Genomic DNA, 10,340 nt, shown 5'->3' on the forward strand with positions numbered 1-10,340 from the left:
TTTTATTTTCCCCTTATTTTACTTTTTTTTTTTTTTTAATTTCCACTTTCTTTTACTTTTTTTTTAAAAATAAAATCACCTACCTTTACTTTTATTTTTTAATTCCAACTTTCTTTTACTTTTTATTTTTATAAATTTCCACATTCTTTTACATTTATTTTTTTAATTTTCCACTTTCTTTTATTTTTTTATTAAATATTTTTCACCTACTTTTACTTTTACTTTTTAATTCTATATTTCTACTTTTCCTTTTTTTTTAAATTCCCATCCGAAATTTTTAAAAAAATATGTAATTTTTTTCGGGTTTTTAATTTATTTTATTTTAAAATAAAGATAAAAATAAAAATAAATATAATACTAATAGTAATAATTGTCCTTTTAAATTATTATTAATTTTTACCTATATAAAAAAGTGTAACAAAGCTAAAATTATATATTAAATTTCTAAAAATATTTACATAGTAGAAGGTAATAATAATTTATAGTCAAAAATTAGGTGCTCACACTTACCAGACCCCACTTATGGGATTTTACTAGGTTATTATTGTTGTTGTTGTTGTGATACGAAACTGACAATACGATATACAGTATCTGTCAATAAAAAAGGACACTAAGTGGGCGTTTGGACATAAGAATTGTAAAATTCCACAAAAAAATAAAAAAAATTTGAAGTGAAAATGGTATTTAAAAATTAGAATTGTGTTTGGACATGAATATAATTTTGGTTGTTTTTTAAGTTTTGTGAGTGATCTGAGTGAAAATGTTTAAAAACGCTTTTTGGAGTTTTTCAAATTTTTGAAAAATTTCAAAATTTATCTTCAAGTGAAAATTAAAAATTTTATGGCCAAACACTGATTTCGGAGAAGAGTAAAAAATTTTCGGAAAAAAGTGAAAAATCTCTTATGTCCAAACGGGCTCTAATTTTATAGCGTCCAAACCTAAAACGAAAATTCAAAAGCATATTACAAAACCAAAGCAACAGCTACATTATTACTAAAATAAGAAATAGTTTAAGATTACAGATTAGGAAATAAAGCTTAAACTACATCTGAAGGTTGTAATAATAAATTAACAATAAAAACAGTAAACAACTCCCTCAGTTCCACACAGAGCGACAAGCCCGCTTCTTCAGATACATTTCCTATTCCTTCGCTTCTTACAAACTACTTTTCCTTTTTACCCTTTTTAACATTTTCTTTTTCTTTTTGTTTTTTCTGCAGAGAAAACAAAGGGAATAGAACACAAGAGGAAACCCCTCTATATTTGGTGCAATTAGTCTCTTTCCGTTGTTTTCTCTTCAAATTAATCCCTGTTCCTCTGTTTTGTGGGTACGTTTCATCTTGGATTTTTTTATTCTCATTCTATACATTGGAATCAAATATCATCTGGGTTCCCAATCTCTTGGCCTTTTGTTGTTTGTTGCTCCTTTTCACATTCAGCTGTGTATAAGATATCTCGGTCATTGATATTCAAAGACCATCTTTTTTTCCTGGTCCACTCTTATTAATTGAAAGAGCACCATTAGATAATTCAAGATCAGTGGTTAATGGAAGGTGCGTCTGTTTACTATCTGTCCCGTGGGGATGTTGGGAAATAAGAAAAAGGTGAGAGTTTTGGTGTGAGCTGTTCTGAGATAGATTATGTAGGTATAGGTTTGGTTGGTGTGGTTTCAGATAGAATGAATGATTAGCTGGTTCTTGGTTTTATCAATGTGATCTTAATGGTTTTTTGGGCCTAATTTGCATTGCTTTTTTCGCCACTCATTTGTTGCATCAGCTCTGGTGAGATTGGCTAATTGTGATTGATTCAAAATCAACCTGTTTCCAAGCCCATATCGAAGTATTGTGTGGGGGGAATCTTCTTTGGAGAAATGATGAGTTTGTATTAAGTGTTTGTTACTGGTTCAGCATTGACATGGTTGAGAGAAATGCACATTCAATGGGGATTTTTGGCCGAAAATCCTTGTTTTGTTTGTTTACGGTTACATCTGTTTTGTTCATGTTGTCTTGGTCCTTTGTGCTGCGTTCAGCCGGTCGGCCTCACTTTGTTGACCTGAATATACTACCCAACTCCAAGCTTCTTGCCTTGGCAGATGATGGGAATTCCCGGTCTAGGATTCAGAGAGATGGTGAGGTCCCTATATTAGTTGATAAGAATAGAGCACCAAAAAAGTACAACTTGTTTAAGTGCAATCCTAGTAACCAAGTTCTTAAAGTTTTTATGTATGACCTGCCCCCTCAGTTTCATTTTGAACTCTTAGGATGGAAGGCTGAGGGAAAAAACAGTATTTGGCCCAATATCCGCAATAAGGTTCCTGAGTATCCAGGTGGATTAAACTTGCAGCACAGTATAGAATATTGGTTGACGTTGGATCTTCTCTATTCTGAAATTACTGACAATTTGAATGGTAGAAGTGCCATAAGAGTGTATAATTCAAGTGAAGCTGATGTCATTTTTGTACCATTCTTTTCGTCAATCAGCTATAATCGGTTTTCAAGGCTTAAGCCGCACCAAAAAACGAGCATGAATACCTTACTACAGGAAAAATTGGTTACCTTTTTAACTGCTCAAGAGGAATGGAAAAGATCAGGGGGGAAAGACCATATTATTGTCGCCCACCATCCGAATAGTCTTTTGGATGCAAGAGTGAAGCTTTGGCCTGCAATGTTCATTCTTTCTGACTTTGGAAGGTATCCTCCAAGTGTAGCTAATGTTGAAAAGGACATAATTGCACCTTATAAGCATGTAATCAGGAATTATTACAATGACACTTCTGGTTTTGATAGTCGACCAATTCTTCTTTACTTCCAAGGAGCTATATACAGAAAAGATGTAAGTTATTTTATTCGTCTATTAGCTATTTGTCTCTATTTTTATTTGTAGATCATTACTATGTTAGTGTCATCTAGGTTCACTTGTGGGTGGCAAAATAAGGCAGAACTAGGAGAAGGATAGAAGTAAAAATTGTACTTGGATGTATTTCTGTTGTTCGGGATAATGTGTTTGCTTTTTACTGCACAACATATGTTCTGGAAAGTGTAGGAAAACAGTTGACAGCTGACACTAGTGTCTTGTGACAATGTGTATCTTGTTTAGAGAGATAAGGAAGAGTTGGACTATACTACAATGAGGAGCCAGGTGGGATTGGGTGCTATCGGGAGATGATGAAGAAACTCTTCCATGAAACACAACTTTTAGCCCATTTGAAAATGCCTTTGTTAGACAGTGGTAACTGAGTATTTATTGAGGATTTTGTCGAACCATACTGGAACATGGATGACACAAGGAACCAGCCCACCTTGTTTTCTTTGATGTTCCGACTTTCAAGAAACACCTTATCCCAACAAGTGTTAGCTTATGCCCTTTCCTTCTTTGTGATGATCTTTTTTCTTTCTTCTATCTTTGGAAGTGCAATGAGGCGTAGGATGCAGACAACATGATACTTTGTTGATCAACTGGAATTGTTCACATCCAGTTTTTACTATCTGTACTTAAGCTTAGTAGTAGATAGTAAACATGGTTAATTTAATATCAAAATGTTGCAAGGTTTAATCTGGACTAGTTTCTTGTATGTTTACCCTGATTTCTCAAACATTTTTCTTGATGATTCACCAGGTTAACTCTCAAATGAATTTCAGTGTACGCGTTGTGAATAAGAAGCCTGTGACTATATGCCATCAATCAATATGTAGATCTGGGTATTGAGAAGAGTAGTTTTTAAGCCCTTTTTTTGGGTTAAAAGTATTGAGAAGAGTGGTTCTTACCAGAGCTCGGTGGGTAATGTGTACAATAGTGAAAGCCTGAAACAATTTGATTAACACTGTGATCTGATAGTATGAATTAATACCCATAATCACTCCCTAAAGCCCTTTAATTCGACAAATATTTTGGTTAAATTACAGCAGTGTTACCTCTCCATTCCTTGCATTTCCATTATGATCCAATATAAAGAACTGAAGCCCAAATATCATAATGAACCCATGAGTCAAGCTTTACCTTCTTATGCTTTGCTCTTCCTTATACATGTTTCTAGTTCCTCCTATGTTGTGTTCTCTGGATTTGTATTTCTGACTCTTGTTTCTCATCCTCAGGGTGGGTTTATCAGGCAAGAATTATTCTATATGTTGAAAGACGAGAAAGATGTTCACTTCTCCTTTGGGAGCGTTCAAAAGGATGGTATAAAACAAGCTACAGAGGGAATGCACTCCTCCAAGTTCTGCCTTAACATTGCTGGTGACACTCCTTCATCGAATCGCCTCTTTGATGCGATTGCTAGTCACTGTGTACCAGTCATCATTAGTGATGAAATAGAGCTCCCCTATGAAGATATTCTTGACTATTCAGAGTTCTGCATATTTGTTCGTACCTCAGATGCTCTCAAAGAAAAATTCCTCATAAACCTCATTAGGAGTATTAAGAAAGAAGAGTGGACTAAAATGTGGGCTAGGTTAAAGGAGGTTGAAAATCTCTTCGAGTATAGATATCCTTCTAAGGATAATGATGCTGTTCAAATGATCTGGCAAGCCATTGCGCGTAAGGTTCCTGCTGTTAATTTGAAGTTGCATAAATCCTGGAGATTTTATCGGACCCCTTGGAAGGAAAGAGGGTTGAAATCAACTCTGTTGCCCAAAACTTTTTGGTAAGCACTTACTGAGTAGTTCTTGTATTTGCAATTGACAAAACATTTGCTATGTCTTAGCAGCATATTATTTATACCAAATTTTGGAACAAAGCCAAGTGTAGCAGACAATAGATATAAGGAAACATAGTCAGTGAAAGATAGAAAAAAGAAAGTTATGTTATAGGCTTATGCTTGTTGAATCAGTTGGAACTAATTGATAAATTTGTTCATTCGTTATTTTTTATCTGTTTCAGTCTTGATATCATTCTTTAGTTTGTATTAAAAGGAGCAGCTCCTATAGGTTAAGTTCATATTGGAAATGTAATTATTTCTAGCTAAGGGATTACAGTCCCCACCTACCTCCTCCTCCCCTCGGGAGAATCCGCATTCGGAGTGGAACGCAGTTGGATTTTGGTTCACCGTAATTCCTTAACTTTTTGATAGTTAAAATACTATATAAAATGTTATTTTGAGAAGAGACAACAACAACAACAACGACCCACTAAAATCCCACAAGTGGGGTCTGGGGAGGGTAGTGTGTACGCAGACCTTACCCCTACCCCGAAGGAGTAGAGAGGTTGTTTCCGAAATACCCTTGGCTCAAGAAGACGGAAAATACGAGAAGAGAAGGGAAGGGACAATATATTAGTACCATCAAACAGAAACCAAAGAAATAATATTAGCATCACAAGAACTAGAAAATAGTTGAAATGCAATAACAAATCCAGAAAATAAGCCCGATGCTATGAAAACGCAAGGATAGGGAGAACACAACATAAACTCCTAGCAGTCTAAGACCACCCTTATCGAACTAGCCTCACCCCAAGACTCGACTACGTCCTAACCTACAATTCTAATGCTCGACCTCCACACCTTCCTATCAAGGGTCATGTTCTCGGAAATAATCCGGTATAAGCATAGGTAAAACTGCATGACCAGAATAATATAGTGTTGGAAAACTGTCCGCGTGCATATATCTCTTTACCTTAGGAAATTGCCTCTTGTCCCTCATGGAATTGCACAATGTTGAATTGCACAATGTTGGGAAAACGGCATGACCGCAGTAGCAAAATGTGAACATACTCTTTGCGGTTGCCAAACCGTTCCATATCCAAAGCATACCTCTCTCCCGAAAACCCACACCATCCACGGACGGTGCCAATCCAAAAAACTGAAGCAACTAAAATTACAGAGGCCATAACCCCTCCGGCAGACGTATACGGTAATAATCCTAAGTTTCTTAGCCATGTTGTTGGTAATATAATTAAACCAGCTATAATGACAAAGGATTTTCTTAAGTTTGAGAAGAGAAAACATTGTCGGGTAAAATTTTGAGAAGAGAAAACTGTAAATTAAAATCTTAAGTTTTAAGATTCAAATTTTACGGAAACATTGTGGGGTAAAATTTCTGAACCCCTTGAGCTAAATGAGATGTAACAGTCGAAAATTTGCCAACCAATGTTCCCAATTGAATATCAGAAAATTGGCAGGCTGAGAGTGCACTCTGCTCCTCAACTATGGATTACTTGGCTTGCTTCTTGAAAGTGTTCTAGCTCTGAAAAATGCAACTCCTGACTGGGCCAACAATAGCTACCCACCTTACATCTCTTTCTCCCCAGCAGAGGATCCACTATGAAAAACATGCTCAGGTCTAGAAGACCAAGACGTGCACCTTTCAACGCTGCCGCTCATCTAACAGGATTGACCAGAAAACTAGGCGCATAAATCGAGATGAAACTGATTCCCCTACTAGGCCCTCAACCAATGCAAAAATGGCCCAATAACTTGAACGGGAACAATCGGGGGCGGATCCACCATGTTCATCTACTTTGAATGCGTAGTATAAATTTATGTCCAATAGTTTATTAAATTGCGACGAATATCAGATATAAACTCTTAATTTTAAAAATATAATAAATTTCATGCTAATAACATTAAAGGTTAAACTCATAAAATTTAAATCTAGAATTCACATCAGGGGGAATTAAATTTGAATTCGTACTTATCATTTAGGGATAAAAGCATCTTAATAAAAGCACTCAATATTCATGATTTAAACTTGAACCTCTAATTAAGGAGGAATGATTACAGATCACTTTATAGTAATCCTTATCGGTGGTTTACACATATTTCATAAGGGAAGTCGAGTCCGAGACCAAAGTAATATAAATTTGGACTTGAAGAACCAAACAAACATGGAAAAAAAAATCTTGAACCAAACTACATATAGTGCATAGGGTATATGCGTTATATGCGTCTGGGCAAAGGGGCCTAACAGCCGTTAACCGGCCCAAAGTGATATAACGCATGGTGGCATGCGCTATATGTCCCATATTAAACCTCTTCTTCCCGACAGAAAGGACACAATACGGTCGCTCCCCCATTTTAAATTTCGCCCGGCTTGTGAAGGTCCCACCATGCGAATTGTTTAAGTTTTCTACCAAAAAACACAAGATTCAAGGTATATTCAAGGCGTAGAAGAAGAATTTTGCTCGAATTTCGGGGAAAATGGAGCATTTCGGCCACATTGAATATTGAGGAAAAAGATTCAAGCTTGAGGTATAACAAATCATGTATTCTTTTATTTTTCTCGAGTTTGATAGTGTTTAACCCTGAAATTTATCTTTTTTCTTACTCGAATTGAAATTTTTTTGAATTTTATTTCTGTACTTCGGGAATCTCGTGGAAAAATTAAAATTTTAATTATATAAATTTTACTTTTTAAAATATCTTTTTTTGCATTTTTCCGATGTTTTTGTTTATTTATTTATTTTGGAATTTCTGTCATTACTTTTTTTTTTTTTGCCAATTTCACATTGTATTATGAATTTTCGTTGTCAATTAATATTTATTTTTAATTATTTGATTTAGTTTAATAATTTATTATTGAAGTTTAATTATATAAAGTATTTGTTAGTATGCATTTTTTTATGGAATAAGTTTAGAGTTGGCGAATTGACGAGTTTGGTGAATTTGGCATTTTGTTTAAACGGATTTCATATTAGGATGGTTTGTGCGATTATTTAATGGTTATTAACAAAAATTATAATGACCTAATTACAAAGGAGACTCTATCGAAATTTTAGCGTAAAAAGATTATAAAATAATATATAAATAAATTAATAAATTACAAACATAGTTAATACTCCATACATTTTAAGTAATAATTTGAAATCAATAAATTAATGCTCTATTTTACACTCCAAAATAATAATAGCATAATATCTTCATACTTTTTTCACTTCAAAAAGTATTTAGTTAATGAATTTTTAAAAACATAATATTCCAAAATAAAAGATATATTTAAATATTAAATTATGCAATAAATAGCTCTATATATTGAACACTGCCAAAAAATATTACTACCCCTTAATAGACATGTTGAAACTTTATTATCTTCCAAGAATATGAGCTACCAAAAATACTTTTAAGTTATTATCTTCCTAGCAGCAAGGCCACCATTACTGTGACGACCCGACTTGTCATTTTGTGTAATTACGTCCCATTTTCCCTTTTGATACTTCACATATGCGTGTTTATAGTTTTATGACTTACAGGGTTGATTAGTTTCGTTCCGGAAAGATTTCGGGTTGATTTGGACCCTCTGATTCTTGACTTAGAAGCTTAAGTTAAAATGTTGACCAAACTTTGACTTTTGTGAAAACGACCTCGAAACAGTGTTTTGATGGATCCGAAAGCTTCGTACCGTGATTTTGGACTTGGGCATATGCCCGAAATCGAATTTGAAAGTCTGTAGGTTGATTTGTGTTGTTTCGCTGAAATTTGGCAATTTGAAGTTAAAAAGTTTGACCGTAGGTTGACTTTTAGCTATCGGGCTCAGAATTTGACTTTGGGACTTGGAATATGTCCGTTATGCTATTTAGAACTTGTTTGCAAAATTTGGTATTATTTGGAGTTGAATTGATATGATTTAGACGCTTAGTTGCAATTCTAGTAGTTCTTGAATTTTACTTGAAAATTCATGCGTTTTAGTGTTCGATTCGTAGTTTTAAATGTTATTTTTGTATTTTGATCACGCGAGCGAGTTCGTATAATATTTTGAGACTTGTGTGGATGTTAGGTTTGGAGCCCCGAGGGCTCAGATGAGTTTCAGACATATTTCGAAATGAATTGAACTGAAAATAGAATTAATGGTGTTGCTGGTGCTCTAGTATCGCAATTGCGAGAATCAGCCTCACAATTGCAAAGGTGACAGGGGGGTCTCTGTTGGCGCAATTGCAAATGGCCCCTTCACAATTGCAAAGTCAGCAGGCCTGAGGCTTGGGTCGCTTTTGCCAATAATTGTTGGCTTTTGCGAAGAAGTCCAGCTTCGCAATTGCGAAGCCTTTGTCCAAATTGCGATAATTCTTGAGGCTGTCAGGGTTCGCAAATGCGATCTCTGGTCCGCAATTACGACGATTCGCAAATGCGAACCCTGAGTCACAAATGCAATATCTGCATTTGGACAAAAATGCTGGGAGTTGGGATTTTTCAACATATTCTCTCATTTTAGAATCCTAGACTCGGTAGGAGGCAATTTGGAGAGGATATTTTCATCTACAAATATTGGGTAAGTGATTTTAATCAATTTCTAACTATATTCATCAATATATCTTAGATTTAACATCAAAATCGTGTGAATCAAAGTAAAAATTTGTGAAACTTTGTCAAGTTTTTGAAAAATAAGAATTTGAGATTTGAGAGTTGATTTGGACTCAGATTTTGAAACTAATCATATATATGGACTCGTGGGGTTATGGGTAGTCGTAATCTACCCTTGGACCCGGATTTTAACTGGGCAAGCCCCGCGTGTTGACTTTTTGAAAAAAATGTAAAGATCATAACTTTATCTATTGTAATTGTTTTTCCTTGCATTGTTTGATGATATTAAGTCAATTTTTGTTAGATTTGAGCCGTGTGGAGGCGAATTTTAGGGGAAAAGCTATTTTCGAGGATTGAGTTGGCCTATTTTAGGTAAGTATCTTGCCTAACTTTGTGTGGGGGAACTACCCCCTAGGATTTGAGATTGATTGTGTTATTTGTGCTATGTGAAAGCCGTGTACGCAAGGTGACGAGTGGGTACACGGGTTGTATGTGGTATTTGACCGGTTTAGGCTACTTAGACTCTTTCCATGCCTTAATTGGATTGTCATATCATGTTTTAACTTCTCATGGTCAATCTATTCTTACTTGTGTTAGTCTATCCTTACATGTCTTATTTTACTTTGTTAACACTTGTTCTACATCTTACTTGATACTTTGCTCTTATGCTTTAGTTGAAGTTGTTGCCTCTTTCATTGTTACATGTTAGCTCTTCCATTGTTGACTTATCCTTATTTGAAGTCATTGCTACATGTTATCTCTTCCATGATTGATTTATCCTTACTTTAAGTCATTGTTACATGTTATCTCTTCTATTTTTGACCTATCCTTATTTGAAGTCATTACTACATGTTATCTCTTCCATTATTGATTTATCCTTACTTGAAGTCATTATTACATGTTATCTCTTCAATTATTGACCTATCCTTATTTGAAGTCCTTGTTACATGTTTATCTCTCCCATTGTGATTTATTCTTATTTGATAGCGTGGTTATACATTATCTCTCTCATTGTTGAGTTATTGGTGTTGAGGTTGTGAAAGCCGGTATCACATTGAGGTGAAGTTGTTAAATTGTTGAGATATCTTTCTTGTTGAGAAATTTACATTCATTGTTA

The 10,340-nt window shown here is 34.7% G+C and overlaps 1 protein-coding gene across 1 annotated transcript; it reads left to right on the top strand.

Annotated features, from left to right (window-relative positions):
- The first annotated feature begins 1,200 nt into the window (after window positions 1–1,200).
- LOC104094425 (probable arabinosyltransferase ARAD1) lies at window positions 1,201–4,858 on the top strand. The gene is made up of 2 exons (XM_009600360.4): window positions 1,201–2,832; window positions 4,092–4,858. Exons 1-2 carry the CDS (start codon window positions 1,915–1,917, stop codon window positions 4,641–4,643), a joined length of 1,470 nt encoding a protein of 489 aa, XP_009598655.1. The 5' UTR covers window positions 1,201–1,914; the 3' UTR covers window positions 4,644–4,858.
- Window positions 4,859–10,340: the final 5,482 nt, after the last annotated feature.

The sequence above is a fragment of the Nicotiana tomentosiformis genome, chromosome 1 (genome assembly GCF_000390325.3).
Source record: "Nicotiana tomentosiformis chromosome 1, ASM39032v3, whole genome shotgun sequence".
NCBI classification, from domain to species: domain Eukaryota; kingdom Viridiplantae; phylum Streptophyta; class Magnoliopsida; order Solanales; family Solanaceae; genus Nicotiana; species Nicotiana tomentosiformis.